A 23,176-nucleotide genomic window follows, 5' to 3' on the forward strand; every position below is an offset into this window, starting at 1 on the left:
CCTACAGATTTGGAATTGGGCTATTGCTCAACAGATGACCCTAACTGCCATCCACATTAAAGGTGTGGAAAACACTGTAGCAGACCATTTAATCAGGTCATAACTTCATCTGCATCAACACGAATGGGAAATAGTTTAATATACCTTCAATCACTGTTCAAGACCTAGGGAATTCAGAAATCAACTTGTTCCCAACAGCAGTGAGCAAGAAGTGCCCCCAGTATTCCTCAAGGGCCAACATCGGCCACAACTCCAGAGCAGATGTCTTCCAATTCCACTGGAGTCAAAAGTTTCTCTACATCTTTCCTCCTTATTCCCTGCTGAACAGGGTTCTAGCCAAAATCCTACAGGAGGCTGCAAATTGTATATTGATTGTTCCGTGATGGCCCTGACAGCCATGGTTGTTCAGGCATTCAGACTGTTGAAGGGTCGTCACAGGTGTCTACCTCAATGCAAAAATCTTCTAACTCAGGAGGGCGGAAGTCTCCATCATCCCAACCTCAAAACTCTCAATCTGACTGCAGGGGCGTAACTAGGTTGGAGTGGGCCCTGAGACAAGATTCTTAAATGGGCCCCCCCACCCGCCGTCACTGCTTACCTCTCCTTCCTCTGGCCGGATGTCTCTGCTAATTATCCCAACTAGTTGCAAGGTATAGATAACACGAAAGCAGAACCAACTAATACAACAGATTTGTGATGGCGTATTGATACCAATTGCTGTTTGAATCACAATTATCTCACCCTGCGTAGAAGATCCAACATTTGCAGTTCAAACCTATGCATGTGCAGTCACTTAGAAGTAAGTCCCACTGTGCTCAGTGGGGTTTATTCCCAGGCAAGTGTCCACAGGATTGCAGCCTGTGAGTAGAGAGGCGTAGGACTGAACTCGTAGAGGTCTCAGGTCTGAATGTTGGGGGCTTCAGGTACACTAAAAATCAGTATAAAAGTGGGGGAAACAGGAGTCCATTTTCCTCCCACTCCTCCCATATCAACGAAAGACGCTCTGCTTGCAGCCGCCCTGGATCTCTGGCTGCCAGCGCCTGAGAGGGGAAATGGTGTTGTCAAAGGCGTCCGTTAGCTGGACTCGCTCAGCAGCCCTCTCCGACTTCCTCGCAGCAAGTAATGCCCAAGTTCACGCCTCGCCTTTCTCCCCAACATGCCCAAGAACAAGGAGAGCCGGGTGAGTGATTGAGCGAGCGCGCGCACACACAGCATCCCTTTCCCCAGACCACTAGCCAGAACAGAAACCGGGCAAGAGATGCAGCAGCAGCAACTGCACGCTGCCACCAGCCCTGGGGCTTCAAAGGGGACCCAGCCAGCCGCGCTCTCACCTCGCATGGCTGCCCCCCTCACCCGCCCGCCGAAGAGGAAGCCGCCTTCCGCGCTTCTCCCTGGGCTTGGGCGGGGCGTCTCTCTTGTGCACGCTCCTGTCCTTTGATTTAGAAAACCTGCCGTGAGCTTTCCAGCGGTCCTCGGCGGCGGAAGATCGGGTAGGTGCTGGGTGGGGGAGAGCCTCTGAGGGGCCCCCCCAAGGTGGGGGGCCCCAAGACAACAGCCTCCCCCTGCCTAATTGTAGTTACGCCCCTGTCTGACTGCCCGGAGGATAGGCTCTTAAGTGATATCCTCCTTAACGAATGCAAAAAATCTACTTAGGTCAATTATAAATTGAACAAATAAATAAAAAATAATAATAAATAATAGCAAATGGTAGCAATTTAGTCAGCATGCACAGAGGCACGATTTTCAACCATATTCTGCCACTTCTTGCCAAGTGCTACTGTATCTTACGACCCTGAAGCACCAAAAATTGGCCAATGTTTCTGTCAAAGTTCATCTGGCTGCTATTTCTGCTCGTCACACCGGATGGGACGGGAAGATGGTTTTCTCACATCCAGACCCTAAGAGATTCTTAAAGGGCCTCAATAACCTCTATCTGTCTATTTGACAGCCCTCTGGAGCTTGGCCCTCATTTTGTCTGCTCTAACAGAACCTCCCTTTGAGCCCATGGCTATGGCTCTTCCTAAACTTGTAACACTAAAAACAGCTTTTCTTTTAGCCATAACATCAGCTCGTTGAGTCAGCGAACTAAATGCCCTCTGCATCGACGTTCCCTACACTAAATTTCATGAGGATAGGGTGGTGCTTCGCCTAGACCCTGAGTTTAGGTCTAAAATAGTTACTGACTTCCATATCAACAGTGACATTGTTTTCCCTGCCCAAACGAAGCAAGTGCACCATGTGCAGGAGGCGGGGCTAAGCTCTTTGAAGAGCTAGCCAATTCTGCCTGAATGGTCCTGCGCAGGCACAGAATCCATTCTTATGACTGCAACGGATCACTACCAGATCAATGGTTACAGGTGAGCAACCTGTTTTTCTGTTACTACCGTTACCTACTTCATACTGCTACCCAATTCATATGCCTGCCATAAGCAGACATAAAAATGCTGCACCTTAACAAATATTCTGGTGTTTGATGTAAAGATTTAGTCTGAACTAAGACATTTGCAACTGAAGTATCGCTGGCCGCAGTTTCAGGAACATCTGCAGCGCAATTTATAGTTCCAAATTAAAAGTGCGAGTTTGTCAACCTCCAGTTTAATGTTAGGTATGACCCGGGCCTCAGTTTGTGATTAGCCCCTCCCCCTACTTTTCCTTTAAAATAAACCAATCAGTGGATCAGTGGCTTAGATCCAGATTTGTGAAAGGAAGGAGCTTGCACAAGGGATGTCCTGCTTAGGGATGTGCATGGAACCGGCTAGCTGGGCCAGTTTGGTTCGACACCCCTCGAACCTACCCAGTTCAGTCTGTTCTGGGCGGGTGGGGGGGGCAGTTGCAGACCGAAATGGTTTTAAAAAATTATTTATTTTTCAACTTACCCCCCTCTGGGGGCTTCTCTGAGGCAGTGGGTGGGGTCCACGGAGGTTCCCCCTCCCCCCATTAGCTGCCGTTATGCACCCATCGCCCGATTTTGCAATCTTCAGCCCTTCCTGGACCTTTACCTTGGCACAGCGTCCATTTTGGAGGCCGCCACACATATGCAAATGGCCCTTGTGTAGCCTGGGTCATGACCCGGCCACGCAAGGGCCATTTGCGCATGCTTGGCAGCCTCCAAAATGGCTACCGCGCTGGGGGGAAGTCCCAGAAAGGGCAGAAGACTGCCCAAACTGGGCGATGGGTGCATAATGGCAGCTGGCGGGGGGAGGAGGAACCTCTGTGGACCCTCCAACCGCTTCAGAGAAGCCCCCAGAGCTGGTAAGTTGAATTTTTTTTTTTAACTTTTTGGTCCACGACCCCCCCCCCCCCCGCAAAAAAAAAAATGGCTGGGGCAGGTTCAGTCCAGAGTCAAGCCGAACTGGGGCTGGTTCAGCTCAATCCTGAACTGTCGAACCGAACCAGCTTGAAGTCAAACCGGTTCAGTTCTGAACCTCTTTGCACACTCTTAGTTCTGCCACCTACCCCACTGACCCCCCTCAAAATCTGCTCTTGGATTCCAGGTAATGGTGTGGGATGTTAGTGGGGGAGGGCTCAGCAAAATGGTTGAATCTTGGATTTGGGGCAAAGGTATCTTCCTTGAGTGGAATGCCTTTTAATTTTGCTTATGGAAGAATCCAAGCTAATGCTCTAAGTTTAAAATGGGGAGGAGAGCAACAAGGTAATGCATTCTTCTTGGAAAACTAGTCAGTATGATAATGAAGGTAAAGTGTACCGTCAAGTCGGTGTTGACTCCTGGTGACCACAGGGCCCTGTGGTTTTTCTTTGGTAGAATACAGGAGGTGTTTACCATTGCTACCTCCTGTGCAGTATGAGATGATGCCTTTCAGCATCTTCCTATATCACTGCTGCCTGATATAGGTGTTGCCCATAGTCCGGGAAATATACCAGCAGGGATTCGAACTAGCAACCTCATGTTTGCTGGGCAAGTCATTTCCTGCTGCGCCATTAAGTGGCTCGGTATGATCATAATGGCTAAAGAATGTAATAAAGCACATTTTTGTAAGGTAACAAATCCCCTTTGATACAGTTATTTATTAATTTAAATTATTTGCATACAGTTTTTCAACCCGAATGGCACTCAAAGTGGTTGACAAAATCAAATTCTGATAATTTTTTATAACTAAAAATTAATTAAATTTATTATTTTTGTGGGCCATTTGCCTTGTACCTCATTTTCTAGCATTGTATAAACAACTTGTTTTAAACATGTCATTTTTACCATATTTATACATTTAATAAGGTAATTTCAAGTACAGTTGATATATGTGAGGCAATTGTCTAGGAGCCAGCAGTGTTTATTAAATATTTTGTTAAATTACATTAAGCAATAAAATAAATTGTGATGTTATGTGATTGCAGGATAGTTTGTAAACTACTGAGTGAAATTTATGAACATATTCACTGTCTGTACAAACTCTCTGACACTGTGTCTATGCTAGATATGTTGCAGTCATTTGCCAATGCTTGCACACTTTCTGATTATGGTAAGTAGTTCTGAGATTAACAACAATCTTCTAAAGCATACAAAGTCCCCCTTTCCCTTTTGCTGTTGTTAAAATATGTATATATTATCTTAGAGATTTCAAAAGGAATGGTTCCTTATTCAAAAAAAATCAAAATCTAAAAGGGTTGGGGGCTCCATAAAGGGAGGGATGCTGTGCTGTGCTTGACTGAATTCAGGAAGGTGCTCTCTCCATGCTAAATATTGCCTCCTTGCTTAGTTGGCAGTGGTAAATTAGTCATACAATAGTACCTAATATAATTTTAGCAACCAGATTCAAAGACTGTTTGCATTAACTTTGGAAGTACTTAGAATGTAGTACAGGAAAACCTCATTAATTGCGGGTCCAGCATCTGCGGTTTCGTGTATCCATGGCTGGATAATAGACACCCAAACTCAGTATTCGTGGGGAGAGAATTGGCAGGAAAAGGGTTAAACCCGTGTGTCCATGTATCTGTAGGTTGGGGTGGCTGGAAATGACCTTGGAGGTCATTTCAGGCCACCATTTTGAGTTCGGGAGCCATTTTATGGCTCTTTAAAAAAATGGGATACTATTTTTGGTGAGGTTTTTGCTCATGGGGACATCCTTGGATTCCTTAAGGGCAGTGGGGCACTTTGTTTGGCTTGTTTTATCATTGGGGGGCGATTTTAGGCGATGCAGGAACCTAACCCCCAATTTACATTCACTTTAATGCCCTGTTATTTGCAGATTCACTATCCATGCCCCCCTCCCATGGAACAGAACCCCCACAAATAATGGGGTTCTCTTGTATATCTGTATGCTGCATTGCCATTAATTGCATGGCATCAGAAACCATAACATTAACCAAGATCTGGATCATGATCTGTTGACTCTCATAAATGTGGGTTCTGCATTCAATTCAGAATCAGAATCAATTCAGGCAAAATTCATTAGCTCCTTGTGGTGCTGACAACTGCCATCAGGCAAATTATTTGACACAAAATTTAAGATTAGGGTGTGATGCTCTCTTTTTAATTATGTTAATCTCTGAAAAAAATAGGTTTCAGATTGGAGATGCCTTTTAATCACTTTTTTCAACTTTAAAAAGTTGTTTATATGACTCAGTTGTTTAACTCTCATCTAGATTTTAGGGTAGATTCCTACCCCTGGCTGCATAGATGATAGATGTGCGTATACTCTTATCTGTACTTTGGTACACAATGAGGCTCTTCTCACAATCAGTGATAAGAGCCTGGATGGGGTTTGCGGGGAGAGCGGGCTAAGCCTGCTCTTCCTGCAGACGATCAGTCAGCTGTCCCTGGGCAGCCGCCGCCCACACAACTGCCGGCTCTGTCACGGAGCCAGCAAGGGCTTGGGAGTTTGGGGGCTGCACGGCCCCCGGTAGTTACAGCATGCCCTGCGCGAGCACACAGGGCATGCTGGAGAGACCCCTGAGCCAGAAAGCTGCTTTTTAGCCTCCTAGTTGGAGGTGTCCTCATGAGTTGCTGCGGCGCAGTGCCGCGGCACGGCAGCACACAATCCGGTAACCTGGGCTAAGGGGAGGGTTGGTTTGGGTGGTTTGCTGCCGGGAGCCGCTCGGCTTCCGTGGCCCCACACGACTGCCAAAAAGCAGGCTTGGCTCCCTTAACCCGCTTTTTGGCGGTTGTGAGAATCGCCTCAATGTATTTACAAATATGGCCCTCACCAGTTATTACACTTGTTATTAATAAAAATATGACACAGTAGGCCAGGCAACACTGGCCTGCTGGGATCAAACCCGATCCTGGTGGTTCTCATGCACAGCCTAACCCAGGCTGGGCATGAGAACAGCCTCAAGAACTGTGTGCCCAAGGTTAGCTGACAAGAAATCTAACAAAAGATGTGACAATTGTGACTAGCTTGTAGAATGCACCTGACCATCTCCCAAAGCTGTGATTATTGCCTTTAGGTCAATCACAGTGTCCTTACAGCTGAAATGCTAAGAATTTATATGTTGAAGCATGAATTGTCATTAGTGTACGGTTTGAAATGTTCATTTTGCTTAGCTAAGAACTTATATTCTCAGTGAGTTGTACAGTCATAGAGAGCACCATTCTTGGGGTGTTTGGGTCACCACTGACCTCCCTGGAAGTGAAATATTAAATTATTGTAGGCTTTGTGGTCTGAAAAAAGCTGGGAGGGATCCGGTGTAACCAATAGGATTACTTGGGAGTTGGATGTTCTACTTGTGATTTAAAAATCATGACTCCGGGTTAGGGTTAATGCATATTGTTTAATAGTAGAAATGTTGATAATCTGAATACAGACTATGACAGAACAAACAAAAATATATTAAAAGTCAAATATTCTTTAAGGAAACAAATCACAGGAATTTTTATCATTTACGCTACAGTGCCTCACTAAAAGCAATGGAACTACTCTAAGCATGAGAACTATAACTTTACTCCCATTAAAAATATTACTTAGAAATAACTGAATGGACTACTAGACTGCTCATAAGTGAAATTATGGTACAGGGAAAAGATGTGACCAAATTCGGGTCATACTTACAATTATAATGACTAAATTCAAAAACATTTTGCTGTCTTTGTTTAGTGCGTCCAGAGTTTACTGACACATTAGCAATAAAACAAGGATGGCATCCTGTTCTTGAGAAGATCTCTCTTGAGAAACCTGTTTCCAACAATACTTACATTACAGAGGGAAGTAATTTTGTCATAATTACAGGACCAAATATGAGTGGAAAGTCAACCTACCTCAAACAGATAGTCCTTTCTCAGATTATGGCACAAATTGGTAAGCAGTAGTCAAACAATGATTATATGGGAGGGATAAACAGTGGGTATAATCATGAGATGTGATTTTATCTTACCATGTTTGACAAGGCTAACTTTAAACTGCAGCATTATTATTAACGTTTGCCCTTCTCTTTGATTTGCAGGATCTTTTGTTCCAGCAGAATATTCTTCTTTCAGGATAGCTGAGCAAATATTTACTAGAATAGGTATGGATGATGATATAGAAACAAATTCATCAACATTCATGAAGGAAATGAAAGAGGTATTCAACTCAGCTTAATGGTTTTATTATTAATGGCCTTGATAGACATTTAATTAGTCCACAAGTTTCTACTATGCACTTGCTTGTAAATATTCATGGGCCCTTACTCTGTTTTTCTTCTTACATAGCAAAGTTTAAATAGTCTGCTTTATTTATATAGAACTAGTATTTTTAAGCCCGTTATAATAACGGGCGCTAGCCTTTTTACCCCCCTTTATGTGTTCTTCATCTTTTTTTTCTTTGTGTGTGTGTGTGTGTTTGTCTCTCCTGTCCCACCCTCCCTCCTGCCCCACACTCTGGCCTCTCTTCCTTCCCCTCCCACCCCGCTCGCACCCTCCCCTTCCTGTCAGCCTCCTGCCCCAGTCCCTCCTGCCACCCCACTCCCTCTTGCCCTTCCTTTCCCCCTCCCCCTGCCTAACTCCCTCTTGCCCTTCCCCCTCTTGCCCTTTCCCCTCCTCCTGCCCCACTCCCTCTTGCCCTCCCCCCTGACCCACTCCCTCTTGCCCCACTCCCTCTTGCCCTTTCTCCTCCCCCCTGCCCCACTCCCTCTTGCCCTCTCCCCTCCCCATGCCCCACTCCCTCTTGCCCCTCCACCCTGACCCACTCCCTCTTGGCCCTCCCTCTTCCCCCCTTCCCCACTCCTTCTTGCCCTCCCCCCTGCCCTACTCCCTCTTGCCCTCCCCCACTCCCTATTGCCCTCCTCCCTGCCCCATTCCCTCTTGCCCTCCCCCTCCCCCATGACCCACTCCCTCCTGGCCTCCCCCACTCCCTCTTGCCCCTCCCCCCTGACCCACTCCCTCTTGGCCCTCCCTCCTCCTCCCTGCCCCACTCCCTCTTGCCCTCCCCCCACTCCCTCTTGCCCTCCTCCCTGCCCCAGTCCCTCTTGCCCTCCCCCCTCCAACCCTCCCTCTTGCCCTCCCCCCTCCCCCACTTGCCCTTCCCCCTCTCCCCTGCCCAGAAGAGTCTTGTGCTCTCCCCCCCCCCCACCTGGCAACTTTACTCACTGTTTTGAATGCGACGGAGAAAGGAGCTCGCAAGCAGAGCTCATTTCTCGGCCAAGCCTCTTCCCGGACTGTTGCATTGGGCGTAAAGGGCGCCCAGCGACAGTCTGGGCAGTGTCTTTGCCGAGAGAGGAGCTCTTTTTGTGAGCTCCTTTTTCCTTGGTCATCGGGGTTGGTTCTTCTTTGGCTAAGGAGGTCTCGGGCAGCTGGGTGGGCGGTTGGCGGCGGCGGCCGCGGAGGCATTTTCCTGGGCCATGTTGGCCCTTGTTCATGTGTGGGGGAGCGGGGAAGGCGGGATCGGGCTCCTGGGAGGGCGGTTGGCGGCGGCGGCCACGGAGGCATTTTCCTGGGCAATGTTGGCCCTTGTTCATATGTGGGGGAGCGGGGAAGGCGGGATCGGGCTCCTGGGAGGGCGGTTGGCGGCGGCGGCCACGGTGGCATTTTCCTGGGCCATGTTGGCCCTTGTTCATGTGTGGGGGGATGTGGGGATGTCGGGCTCTAGTGCGGGGAAGTCGGGCCCCAAGGTTCTCCCCCCCCGGCCGGCTTTAGCGGCAACGCCAGACTTTGGCGGCGGCTCCGCCGCCACCTCGGCCGGCTTCCCCCGCCGCCTCTTTCCCCTCCGCCTCTTTCCTGTCTTCGCGGCGGCCGCTTCTGGCCCCGCCATTTCCCTCGCCGCCTCTTCGCGGCTTCTTTTGAGCGGCCGCTTCTGGCCGCCCAACATGGCCGCCAGGTGCTGGCGGTCGTGCCTCCCTCGGCTTGTTCTGGGCATGCACTCCGCACATGCCCAGAACCGCCAAGGAAGGCACGAACACACGCTTGGTGTCCGTCCACGGACGGACACCAAGCGTTTTATTAGAGAGGATAGGTAGCACTTTTCAGCAAAAAAAAAGTTCTCAACGTGCTTACACACTACAGTTGGGAAACACAACATCCTAAACATCTTGGATAGTATCCACAGTGGTGCTTGTGGATACTTTTTGCAGTTGAAGGGTTCCTGCAAAGTTAAGTTGTGTTATCCCTAGCAGAAGAAAGACAGCCTGAGTACATGTGCATAGAATTCCCCATATGTGAGCTTGTGTAAGAGATTACATGAGATTGCTTTACCATAAGAACTAGTCTGGAACAGACTGTGTGCTACATACTAATACCAGTGGAATAACATTCATGCTAGTGAAAGACTAGTCTGGATACTACCCATTAATTCTGAAGTTTTCACTAGAACCCTTCCTCAGTCCTGTGATGTAAAAAACCATTCCTCAGTCCTGTTGTTGCTTAACTACTGAAATGTCTGAAGGTGTGCTTTCTTCTGAACTGTATCACCCAGATTAGTCAAAGGGTATAGATTTGAGTTTTCTTAGCCTTTTGGAAGACACTGAAATATTTGTCTGGGATTCAATCAAATCTTAGCACAAAGGAGGTTTGATTCCTGCCAAACCCCCGAATCTCTAGTTGTAGCTTCCTGAGCTACTACCATGTTATTCTACCATGGCATTCAGGAGCTCCAGAGGGCATAGTGAAGTATCAGGAAGGTAAGTCAGCCTTATTCCATGAGCAGAAAGCTGTTCATGGTCATTAGAATCTAAGTCCTGTGTTGAATAATGTGCAGAATAATTTAAATTGAAGCCATGTCAATGTATGTATGTATTTTTATTTAATACATTTCTGTACCGCCCAAAATGCGAGTTCTTTGGGCGGATTACAAAACAATAAAAACAGCCAATTAAAACATTTCAACAAATAAAATTAAAAAGTTAAAACTATTAAAACAGTATCTAATTAAAACAGTATCTAATTAAAAGCCTGGGTAAACAGGCTTTTTATTAAAATTGCATTTTAAACCTGCCCTGATTTTAAAATTAGAGTTTAATATTATTCCTTCTTTGCTTTCCCAAAGAAACAAATTTCCAGTAGTATGGGTACTTACACTGTTTTGAATTTGCAATAGCATTACTGTATTGGATATAAAAAGATACAATAACTATGATTCAATTAATGATTAGCATTTTAACACATTGTTGTTACTTTATTTTATATTATTGTTACCGTATTTTATGGACTATAAGACTCACTTTTTTCCTTGAAAAATATCCGCCAAAATTCAGGAGCGTCTTATATGTTTTAACAGTTTAATATGTTAAAACTCTGAAAAACTGGATTAAAATTAAGGTGCGTCTTATATTCTGTAGCGTCTTATAGTCCGTAAAATACGGTACTTTACTTTATATTACTTTATCAGCCTTATTCACACTTGATGGCAGCCCTACAGTTCACTTAGGAATGGACAGGACTGATTCTGGTTTTTAATCCTGCTCACATGGAAGTTCTGTTTATGTGTTTTAGTGTGGATCTCTTTATTTATTAGGGGGAGAGCAACTGGCCTTATCCATCCCCAGCATAGAATCCCTCCAGTGGCTGTTACTGGTGTCTATCTTATATTTCTTTTTTAGATTGTGAGCCCTTTGGAAACGGAGCTATTTTATTAAATTCAATTGATTAATTAATTAGTATCTAACCCGCTTTGTGAACTTTTTTTGGAAAGGTGGTATATAAATATTTGTCATATGTGGACATCCTTATTTATGTGATTATGGTGGCACTTTTTGAGAAGCCGTGATATAGGAAATTGGGGTGGCCATATATACACCATCCACATAGAGATGCCTGTTCACAGAATTGATACCTGCACATGAACCGAGCCTAGCCTTGCCACAAGTCTGGCAGAGTTATGCAGATTCATAAGGTTCAGGGTCTTATGTGTGATTTGAGTGTGACTTGGAGTATGATTAAAAGGAACCATATGCTAAAATGTTAGTATTTTGAAAATGTGAGCACAAATACAATTACTTCCATGTACTGATATTTCCTTTGCAACCAACATTTTCTTACTTACCTAAAAAGCCATTGAGGTCATGCACATGACCTCACTGGGGAGGGTGATTAGGCTGTGGGGAAAGCGGGAGCTCACCTGCCCTCCCCAACAGATGAGCAGCCACCATCCTCCTCTCTGCCGCAGTGTGCGTTCACATGAGCAATGGTGGGCAGGAGTGGAGCCAGCCGAGCGGCGGCCTGCATCCAGCCCCGTTCGGCGGACCCAGTATGCCCATGCATGTTATGTCATGCGCATGGGGCGTGGCTCGGGCTTCGTAGGTGCCCAGAGCCAACTCCCCCCTCCAATGCCTGGGCCGCCGAGCGCCCGGGCGAACTCTTTGCTGGTTATTTCAGGCAGCTCCGACTGCCCAATAGAACGTATTTCCCTTCCTCTCCCTCTCTGGAGGGAGAGAAAGGGGAAGATGTCCTGTTAGGCAGCTGACCCTGCCTGAAATGAAGAGCTGAGAGCTTGTTTGGGCTCTTAGCAGCCCAGGCAACACCCCCTCACGTATGACAAGGCACATGACAAGGGGGCATGGCCTGGGCTTCCGAGAGCCGGAACGGGCTCTCAGGTCTTCATTTCAGGCAGGGTCGGCTGCCTAACAGGACGTCTTCCCTTTTCTCTCCCTCCAGAGAGGGAGAGGAAGGGAAATACGTTCTATTGGGCAGTCGGAGCTGCCTGAAATAACCAGCAAAGAGTTCGCCCGGGCTCTCGGCGGACTGGGCGAGGGAAGGGGGAGTTCGCTCTGGGCTCCTATGGAGCCCGAGCCACGGCCTTTCCCATTGGCGGCCTGGGTTCTTTGAACCCTTTCGCCCAATGGTGGCTCCACCCCTGCCAGCGGCGGTCACTCAGACAATCGCCAGCCGAGGTTAAGCAAATCATAGGTTTGCTTAATCTTGGCTAAGGATTGGGTGAAAATTTAGGGCTTGGCATGGGGGCAGCAGTGGGATCAGGTTCAATCCCAGTGCTTCACTTGTGCAGTCTAGCCCAGGCTGGGCTCCTCATGTGAATACTTCTTTTTAAAAAGGTATTTTTACAAAAGCATTCCTATTTCTGAAAGGCATCATCTCATACTGCGAGGGAGTTGGCAATGGTACACCCCTCCTGTATTCTACCAAAGAAAACAACATGGCTATGTGGTCACTAGGAGTCGACACCAACTCGACAGCACAACTTTACTTTATTATGATCTAGTTTGGATCTTGTAAATGTGGAAGATGCACTCACTCCTGTGTTGGAACCTCTGCTTTTAAAGTAAGATGTGGATTTGCAGTTCAGTGTTCAGACAGAAGGTCCCACATGAATGGGCATCATCATTGAGTTGTAAATGTTAAAACAAATCGTGTACACATGCCACAGAGATGAATACATAGAGCTCCTACCAATATAGAAGCAGGGAAAGGGGTAGGTGTTCTGGTGCATGCAAGAGCTCTGTGTGTACACTGAATCTGTTGTACATATACATAGATTTCATGGGCTCCACTATTTGTAGTGATGGATATTCTGTTTTTAAGTGGCAGCTGGTTAAAAGTTATTAAAATAAGATTTCTGAGTTCAGTTTCAGAAAGGAAATGGTAATTATTAACATATTTTATCATCACATTTAGTGCTGGTGATGACATCTGATGTCTTTTTCTCTAGGTAACATATATCATACAAAATGCTAATGACAGATCACTTATCATAATTGATGAACTTGGCAGAGGTACTAGTACTGAAGAAGGCATTGGCATATGTTATGCAGTCTGTGAATATCTTCTGAATTTGAAGGTATTTATTTAATTTTTTCAGTGTAGCACCTGAGTTTTTTATTTCATAACTTGACCTTAAATGATTGTAATAGTGGTTTAACATTTCTATTCATTCCAATAATTTCTAGTTCATTTAATTTCTTGTTTCATAATTTAGGCATTTACAATCTTTGCTACTCATTTCTTGGAATTATGTCAGATCAATGTCTTATATCCCAATGTTGAAAACAACCACTTTGAAGTGCAGCATGTGAGAAGCAATTCTGGAATTATGGAGAAAATTGCTTATACTTATATTATTTCTAAAGGACACACAGAGGAAAAGAACTATGGTAATATATGGTATTGATTATTAGAATTTAGTGGCCAATAGGGTTGTGTGTGTTGTTGTTTTTTCTGTTTTGTTTTTGGCCCGAATCCGAAACACCACCTTTTTGTTATTTGTTCAGAATCAACGAATCCGAAACACCCCGATTTTGTTCTTTGTTCGAAATTGCAAAATCCGAATCCAAAACATTTTGTATTTTAAAAAATGGCTGTGGGGAAAAACTAGTGGGTGCACATGGTAGTGCCCAATGGGTGGAAGCTACCACCCAAATTTCAGAGGAATTGAGCAAAGGGCTGATTTTTGGTGATTTTTTGAAGTTTAAGATTTTTCCCATAGGGAATAATGGAGGTTTCAGCAGCCTCATAACTCCAGCTGGAGGGCACGGGTGGCCCGGACCGAGTGGTGGTGTAGTGCACATAGGCTGACAACCACCCCCATACCCACAAGCCTGTGGGGTACAGGGTTTGGTTGTTTCTGAGGTGTTCTGAGTATAGATTCTCTGGTAGCATATGAGAGTGGATTCCTGGTTTGTCATAGAAAATCTCATATGCTACCAGAGAATCTACACTCAACACCTCAGAAACAAAACCTAGTACCCCCATGGGTTAGCAACCCATGGGGGTGGTTGGCACCCTTTGTGCACTACAACACCACATGCTCTGGGACACCCCAGCACCCCCCAAGTGCAGTTATGGGGCTGCTGCACCATTATTCCCTATGCGGGGGGAAGCTAAAAGGCTTTTTAAGCTTCAACAGATCACAAAAAATCAGCCCTTTGCCCAATTCCTTTGAAATCTGGGTGGTGGCAGGCACCCATGGGAGCACCACCACCTGACTGTCCCACTCTTCTGCCCCCGAAGGCCCCTCTCTGCCCTGAATCTGCCCCAAAAAACATAGCAGCACATCTACAACAGCAGAGCTTTGCAAAGATGAAAGAACCAGGTTTCCAAAGCAAGATTACACAGATGCAGCAGACTAGGCCCTAGGGCCAACAACAGCACCCTTCCCTCCCTCCTATAAGCATTTTTTGTCTACAAGCAATAGAGACACAGCTACATCTGTGGCACCCGGCCATAAAAGTGGGTTCAGTAAGGTGCAAACAACAGCAACATTCTGCCAGTGGAACAGCGAGGTTTCTGCTCCACCCCCGCACCTACCCAAGTAGAAGAGTGATTATCCTGACAACAATTGCACACAACTTTTGGCGCATTCTTTGACTTTTCTGCTACAGATTGGAGCCTGTGGCACCGCACAACCTAATTGATGCAAGCAATCTAGTTTGAATAAGAGATCGAGCATGGTGTAGTGGTTAGAGTGCTGGACTAGGACCGGGGAGACCTGAGTTCAAATCCCCATTCAGCCATGATACTTGCTGGGTGACTCTGGGCCAGTCACTTCTCTCTCAGCCTAACCTACTTCACAGGGTTGTTGTGAGGAGAAACCTAACTATGTAGTACACCACTCTGGGCTCCTTGGAGGAAGAGCGGGATATAAAATGTAATAAATAAATAAAATTAAAATGATGATGATGCTAGAAGTCACAATATGACCCTATCTTCATTGCAAAGAAGTCCACACACACAGAGAGAACCAGCCTGGGTGCCCATCCATGAGGTCCCAAAATACAGCACAACAACAAAACCATCCTAGGCAGGCATTTGAATTGCATAATATATATACATTGTAACTAAATAGGGAGCAGTAAGGGAACAGAGAGACACACTAGCAGACAAAATATAACTATGGATTGAACAGAATAGATACAATTAACTAGGGGAGAAAGACAGAAATGTTTATTTCTAAATCACAAGGCTACTCTTAACCACCTACTAGTATGGGGATCCCTCCCACACAGAACCCCTGTTTAAACTTCTTCTAAACTAAAAAAACAACACACAGCTTTTTAAATTCAATTGCAACCCCAAACCTCTCTCCAAACCTCCCCACTCACTCAGTCTAGGGCACTGTGGGGTTAAAAAAAAATCTTTCTAGAACAAAAAGGCAATGCAGCAGATAAATCCATTCCCAGGCTGGCAACCTTGCAAAAGGCAGGCATGGCATCATGGAAACGTGAGCTGTGAGACATGTCATGCAAACTAATTCTTTCTCAAACCCCCTCCTTCCTTCAACTGCCCCCCCTCATCACTTGACATTCTATCTCAAAGCAAGCAGCACATAGTGGAAGCTCAGGGTATTGTTAAGCTGGCAATTGCAGGCTGGCTACTCCAGGTTAATCATCAGAATTTCTTAGTACACAAGACAATTGCATTACAATACAAAACATTAACTAAATCATTCATGCCAGTGGCCTCAGGGCTAATCCTTTGACAAACACTCTGCCTCTGCCTCAATAGGCTCCTTGCTGGAGGGAGAGTGGAGAGAGATCAAAAGGACAATTTTCATGCAATGCTAAATGAAGGTCCGAAGTTTTTCTGGAGAACAAAGCATTTGGGTCCGAAATTGGGTCACTTCAATTCGATTACAAAAAATTTCCTTTTTAATTTTCTCATTTCGATTTGTGTACAAAATGTCAGAAAATGCCATTTTCGGACACAAAATATTTTGTGGCCAAATCGAAATGCACAAGCCTACTAGCCAACATCCTAACACTGTGTGTGTGCAATGAAGGATCCATACCCGCAGCACTGTGGTTCTGCTTCACCAGCACAGCTGCTCATGCATTCCCCAGAAGTGCTCTGTGCACCCCAAAATTATGTCCCTGAGAGATGCATGACCTTCAGGGACATAATTTTGAGTTGATAGAGCACTTTTCGGTAAAGGGCAGATCAGCAAAAATGAATGGCTGAAGTGGGACTACAACCACTATGAGTTTGCTTCATTTGGCTTCATGCACAGCATTAGTTAGGATGTTGACCACTGAAGTTAGCGTATACAGCATTACAGTTTAAGCAAAGATATATCAATGTATGGTTTTCCAAGGCTGGTCTACATGTGGAAGAAAACTTTTGGGATATTACCTGCATGTGCAGTGGGGCCCATCTAGCAGATGGGAACAAGATCTGGTGTTTTTTGCTGTATTTGGGACGGTATGTTACTGCTACTGGTAACTGATGCCATTAGTCTCTGCTTTGCAAGATGTTCCACTTTTTTCAGTCTCTAATATTTCTAATATTAGCGCACTAATCTGTGCGCTAGTACTTGATTGCTCCCCTCACCCCCTACCACTGTCCCCCTCACCTCAGAGATCTCTCCACTATCACCTGAGCTGCACTCCTACTCCTTCTCCATCCCTTTACGCGATTCCCCTCACCCCTCTTGGTTGCGGCTGCAGCATTGCTGGCACCTATTGGCCAAGCTGCAGCCCCCTATTCCCAGAGACCACCCAACCTTCACCTGAGCACCTGCTCCTCCCCACAGGAGCAGCAGCAGCGGTTGACCAGGCCCTTCTTTGCCTCCACCACCGCGATGGCCACACGTTCCCCTCAGGCTGCTGACAGGCCCGGGCCTGCCCCTTGCCTGCCTGCCTGCCTCTGCCAATGGCCTCAGTAGCCCCAAACAGCAGCAGTGTTTGACTGGGCCCTTCCTTGCTGCCAATAGGCACTGCCATGGACGCTCATTCCCCTCAGGCTGCTGACAGGCTTGGGCCCATCCCTCACCCTTCGTTCTTTCTCTCCCTTTTTCTCTCTTTCTCTCTCTTCCACTTGCTCTTCCCCTCTGTCTTTCTTTCCCTCCCTTCTCTCTCTCTCTCTCTCCTTCCTGAGTTAACAGTTTCCTCATCTAATTCACACAATGGCATCCTCCCCCGAAGGGGCTCTTTCCTCCCTCACAATTCCTCTCTTTGCAGACCCCTGCCCACTATCCTTTTATATTATATATAGATTCCTCTCATCTACAATGAAGAACATCTTCTGACCAGTAGCAGTTGTATTCCAACTGACCTTAAACCTCACAGGCTCCTCTTCCTTATCTGCATATAGAATCCCCACTGCCCAGTCAGGTGCTTCTGCTTGCGAACTCTCGCGAGAGCTACCACACACAGGATTAGCCACAGGTATGGCTTAGAGAATTATATAGATAGACAGATACTGTTGTGAAGAAAGAAATGGAAGCTGTATATTCACTGCCCTGCCTCTTTCAGTAAAACACTGAGGCTATTCTCATGACACAAGCTGCCTGGGTTAGCCCAGACAGCTTGTGTCATCTGTAGCACTGGGAGGCCTCCGATCTCAGCTGCTCCAGTCCCGGATAGCCTGCCTTCTCTAAATCACTGCCAGGTAGCTGGGCTTCCCCCTTACCAGCCGCCATTTTTGGCAATGAGCTAGGGGAAGGAGTGGCTGCACAGAGCGGAGTGACTGTTCTACTGAGAGCAGCCACTCCACTGCTCGGACGGAGCACACTGGGATGCAGAAGGACTTCCTCCTCCCAATCCCAGCTCGGGATTCTATCGCAGCGCCAGTAGTGTGGGTGTGTGGTGCAAGGAGCCCAAGACAGCTGCCACTCATCTGGGGGGAAGGCAGGCAAGCTCCTGGCTGTCCCCCAGCCCTTCCCAGCCCCACAGGAAAGGTTGTGAGAACAACCTTGTTGTTTCTTTCAGTCTTTGAGGGGAATTTGAGAAAAGCTACCAAGTTATTTCCAGAGTTATTATGATGGCTGATTCATCTGAGCATGTATATATACACTGAACAGAATTGCTCCCAGACATATTACAACATATGTTGATATAAGGTGAAAAGTGGAAGGATAGAGAGCATCATATAGAGAAGATAATATACAATTGTGTTTTTAAAAAACCAACCCATTTAACTATTATTGTCTTGTGTAAAGTAATACTGCTGTTCTCTTAGTCATAATTAAGGTGGGTTCTTGTGCTCTAATTTCTCCCTTTGGGAATGAATTTCATCCTCCCTTTCTGTGCCTGACTTAGGCATTTGTTAACATTACATTTGCATGAATTCAAATCATTGATAATACTAACCAAGATTCTCCTCACCCAGGATTTGGAAACCTGCTTCAAACACACTTTCATATCCTCTTTAAAAAGGGAGTCTTAGTTAAGATGCAGATGTAGTGCTAAACCATAATTAATGTTGATAACTGAAGGAGGGGGAATTTTCACTGGAAGAAGAAAAGAGATGTGAAAGTTTATGGCTTCATGATTAAGAGATGGGCTGTATAACATCAACACTGAGCCAGACATTTTGATTAAATGTAACATTGTCTACCTTTGACAATAAAAAAACCCTGCTTCATGTGTTGTATATTTAGGATTAAAAGCTGCAGAGGTTTCTTCTCTTCCACCATCGATAATATTGGATGCCAAGGAGATCGTAACTCTTATTGCTAGACAAATATTGGTATGTAGGAGTAGCATAGAACTCCAACCTATTATACTGTAGTTTTACACCCTGATTCTTAAGTATGTATATTCGAAAATTGTGTTGAAATGTATTTTTTTTATTTTGAAACGTATAAACCACATTCTCAGAATCGAGTAGCACTTGAAACAGTATATAGCACAAATAATAAATCACACTAATAAAACAATTTAAAATAAAAACTCACTTAAAACCCAGACTGTCAATTCAAATAATTTTATAGCTACTGCAATGTTAAAATTCCAGAAATAAGTGACAAACAAGTTCCATTCACCCTCAGTCTCACAGGCTACTTTCCTAAAAAGCCAGGTTTTAACTAATTCCTTAAATGCCAGCAAAAACATAATGAGGCTATTCACACACGCAGTGGAAACCAGACTAAGGGAGCCCAGCCCAGTTCCTGTCGTGTTTGTGAGCCGGCGAGAGCTGTGTGGCTCCCTCCGGCAAGCCCACTTAATTCCCCCCACCCTTACACAAGGTTAGCAGAGTGAGCGCTTTGCTAACCCCATTGTTTTGATCGTGTGCCAGTACAGCTTCACGTGCAGGTTCATGCCACAGTGACTTACGAGGAGACTCCTGACCCGGAGGCTACGATAAGCTTCCTGGCATCAGGGTGCTCCCCAGAATGCCCCACACACTAGCGCAGGGCATTCTGGGACTTCCAGGGGCCAGGTGGCCCTCGAACCCCACCACCCCAACTGGCTCCATGACGGAGCCGGTAACTGTGTGGGCAGCCAATCCAGCCGCCCAGGGCAAGCTGTCTGCTCATTTGCGGGGAGAGTGGGTCAAGTTTCCTCTCCCCATGGAACCCTCTTTGGCACTCCACACTGCTCATGTGGAGAGCCTTATTGAAACACACTTCTCCTGGCAGTGTGTTCCAAAGCTTGGGTACTATCAAAGACTAGATATAGCTTCACATTGCTGCAATCCTCACCTCTGTAAGATGGGGCAGCAGGGCACAGAGCAGTGCCCCCCTGTGGATGAAAGGAATAGACAGAGATATCTAAGAAGTACATAGCCAAGTCCCATACCATTTAAGACTTCAAAGCAGGGTTTCACAACTTCAGCCTCTGCAGGGGTTTTGGGTATACAACTCCCATCATCCCCAGCCACAGTAGCCAATACGCAGGTATAATGGGAGTTGTAGTCCAACATCTGCAGAAGGGCCAAAGTTGTTCAGCCCTGCTTTAAAAGTATCCACAACACTTTTGAATTTGATTCAGAAGCAGATAGGGAGCTAATATAGTTGAGTCAGAATTGGAGTAATATGTTCCCTGTAGTCCATCCCTCAAAAAGTGAACCTCAGTGTTCTGTACCAGTTTCTGAACTGTCTTCAAAGGTAGCCCCATGTAGAGCACATTGCAGAAGACAATACATGAGGTTATCAGTGCACAGATGATTGAAGCCAATCCTTGTCTGGAAGAAGCAGTCCCAGCTGAAGCTGGAGAAAGGCACCTCTGTCTACTTCTGCATCAACTAGCAGAAATCAAGAGTTTAAGAACCCACAAGCAATGCATCTTCTCCTTTAGAGGGATTGTAATCATGCAGGACAGGTAAAATTGCAACTGCCTAGGTTAAAATTGGAAGGGAGCCCACTGGAGTGACAAAAATGGGGAAGCATTTGCAGGGGTGAATCAGCAGGTTCAGGAGGTGTTAACATATCCCATCTGTCCACTCGCTCACCCACACCACATTCCCCACAGTCTTGGTAACTGTGGGGTTGGAACCCTATTTGACAAGAAAATGTCTAGTTTGCACATAAGCCAAACTGATTAATTCAACTGGCATGAGAGTACAACTGAAAACAGCCTACCTGTGTATTGTACTTAGTGAATATCATAAAACATATTTCAATATATGCATACCCTTTTTAAATCACAGCAGCAACAAAGAAGTACTCCTGAAATATTACAGCAGAGGGCGATATATCACTTAGCAAACAGGTTGGTTCAGGCTGCTCGCAACTCTCGACTGGATCTGGACAGTTTGCGAATCTACCTGAAAGGTTTGAAAAAGAAGTTTGAGGTTGATTGCCTTGCTTCTGAACAGGTGCCTACTGAAGATCAGCATTAATTAACAACTTAGTCAGATGGAATAACTTTAACTTTAGTTTAACTTTATTTTGGTTGAAAGCCAGCCCACCCCCGCCAATACAAAAAGTAAATAGGCAGAAGAAACCATAGCCAACATCCTGATTCCTGTCTAATGTCCGTGCAGCGAAAGGGTACCTGGTCATGGTGGTAGCATCCCTCTTCAGAAACACAGATGCTTACATGTGGGGAAATTATTTTTGCCAATTTTCCCTCCCGCAAAAGTGCTCTCTGGAACCTGGAAATTTGTCCTTTAGGGTTGTGCAGCCCTCAAGGACATATTTTTGGTTTGCAAAGAACATTTCCAGTGGAGAGGAGATCAGTGAAAACTGCCCCATTGTGTTAGCATCTGTGCTTCTTAAGTGGAGACTGTGGCCAGGCAATCTTTCACTGCATGGACATAGGATTAGTTAGGAAGTCAGTCAAGAAGTTTACAAACTCTGGCTAACATCCAGACTAGCACTCTGCTGACTTAACACTGCATTGTCATGCAAGGGTGGAAGGGACAATTTTTGCCAATATCTCCTTCCCTCTGAGGCCCAGTGTGCTACCTGCACCTGAGGGCTGAATGACTCTCTACGACATATTTTTTTGGAGGCATAATGGGCTTCAGAGGGAAAGAGACTGGCAAAACTGCTCTGCACGCGACAGCACTGTATTACTCTGGATATTAGTATTATTGCACCAATGCAGTGCTAGTCTGGTTATCAGATAGCAGATAATTGTCTCTCAGTGGACTAACTAATATGATTAGAGTCTAAATATATGCTTTTGTCCATATACATGACAATAAATCTTTCTTAAAGTTCTTACACTTCTGCGATATTCTTCCTATTTGCTTGTTTGCAGCCTGTAAGTACTAATGTTTACGTATTAATTTTGCAGCAAATGTATTCTTATTTAAATTGGATACATTAACTGGAAGAGTATAATACTAGAACTATTCTTCATTTCAAACAAACTCATTAATTTCTACAAAAGGAAATTTAAGATTGGTTCTTTATGAGAGCTCAATGCTTTTTTTTTTTTTTTTTAATCCAAAACACAAACCCCTTAACCAATATTTTTACTTGAATCATTCATTATTCCTGGCAGTTTCATTACCCAAACCAACTATGTCCCCTTTTACTTTACTGAGAGAAAAATAGCAATTAATCATTTGAAATATTTTAGAGAAAGGGATTTTGTGTCTTCAAAAATGTTCATAAAGAGAGAAAAAAAGTTTGCAGGACCATTACTTCCTATTAGGAGACAAAATGGAAGAGTAGATAGAAAAAGCTTCTCCAGTACTCTCTAGCCTGGAATAAGTTGTGTTCATTGTTGTGTATCTAGATGCTTTGGCTTGATAAGTTGATGTCTACTATTTTTTCCTTCTTTATATCTTTGTACTATTTTCTTACACAGTGGATGTAATATTTGTAATATTAATTTGTAATAGTAATTGCTTCAATGACATTTTGCATCATGTTGTTAATAAAAAAATAGAGGATTTATTCCATATGTTTCTTAGATTGTCACATACTAGTCATCAGCTTAAATGATTACCATATAAGTAATTATACTGGCACGGTACTGCCAGTATAGTTTGACTATACCTGGAGCTCCATGATGATGATGATAAACAACTTTATTTGTTAGCCACCCCATAACAAATTGTTCTCAGCTGGTGTAGGAGGTCACCCAAATTTAGGATTACATCCCTCCACGTGCTCCAGAGGCAGGAAATAACTTAATTGAAGGTCCTTAACTGACCACCTGTGGGCGGATCCTCTCAGTTTTACTTCCTGCCTCGCTCCAAGAGGGTCTCAATCGTCTTAGCTCTTCTTGTTCCTCTGAAAGAGGAAAACTGGCCTTTTTTCAACTTCTCCTATTTGCCTCCAATCTCTCTTCTCGCTTATTTTTTCCTCCATTATTTCTATCCTCCTGTCTAAAAAAGAAAGAAAGAAAGAGACGATCTTTAGCTTTCCTCTTCTTCTTAGACACTCCTCCCACTCTTTCTTCTCCGACGCTGCCTGACCACTCTTCGCGCTTTCCTTCGGCCGATGTTCGCAAGGAAAAGTTTTGGCGTCCTGGCCTTTAGAAAAGGCTGCGCTCATCACCAGTTATTCCCGCCTAAATTGCGGGAGAGGAAGGATCGTTCTGCTTTGAGGATGATGAAAGTAGGAAGCCTCGCTGGCACCAGCAGGCCACAACGGCTTACTCCACCTCCCAAAAGTCAGCCAGAGGAGGAACCCAGGGAGCCCAGGCGCAAATCTCACCACCAGTCCTCCCCGGCGTTGGGGCA

At 45.2% G+C, this 23,176-nt stretch overlaps 1 protein-coding gene across 13 annotated transcripts in view; it reads left to right on the plus strand.

Moving 5' to 3' along the window:
• Positions 1-23,176, plus strand: part of MSH4 (mutS homolog 4) — a 169,046-nt gene that overhangs the window by 87,934 nt on the left and 57,936 nt on the right. For 6 of the 13 annotated variants that reach the window (XM_053245108.1, XM_053245109.1, XM_053245118.1 and 3 more), the window contains 7 exons: positions 4,354-4,478; positions 7,053-7,253; positions 7,399-7,517; positions 13,029-13,157; positions 13,296-13,470; positions 18,693-18,781; positions 20,684-22,385. In XM_053245108.1, the coding sequence (XP_053101083.1) occupies positions 4,354-4,478; positions 7,053-7,253; positions 7,399-7,517; positions 13,029-13,157; positions 13,296-13,470; positions 18,693-18,781; positions 20,684-20,875 (1,030 nt within the window). In that variant the 3' untranslated portion in view covers positions 20,876-22,385. Of the gene's footprint in view, positions 1-4,353; positions 4,479-7,052; positions 7,254-7,398; positions 7,518-13,028; positions 13,158-13,295; positions 13,471-17,305; positions 17,479-18,692; positions 18,782-20,683; positions 22,386-23,176 lie in introns of those variants that run through there. The other 7 variants (XR_008306061.1, XR_008306062.1, XM_053245110.1 and 4 more) reach the window with 4 other exon arrangements.

Source organism: Hemicordylus capensis, chromosome 4 (genome assembly GCF_027244095.1).
Source record: "Hemicordylus capensis ecotype Gifberg chromosome 4, rHemCap1.1.pri, whole genome shotgun sequence".
In the NCBI taxonomy this organism is placed as follows: Eukaryota; Metazoa; Chordata; class Lepidosauria; order Squamata; family Cordylidae; genus Hemicordylus; species Hemicordylus capensis.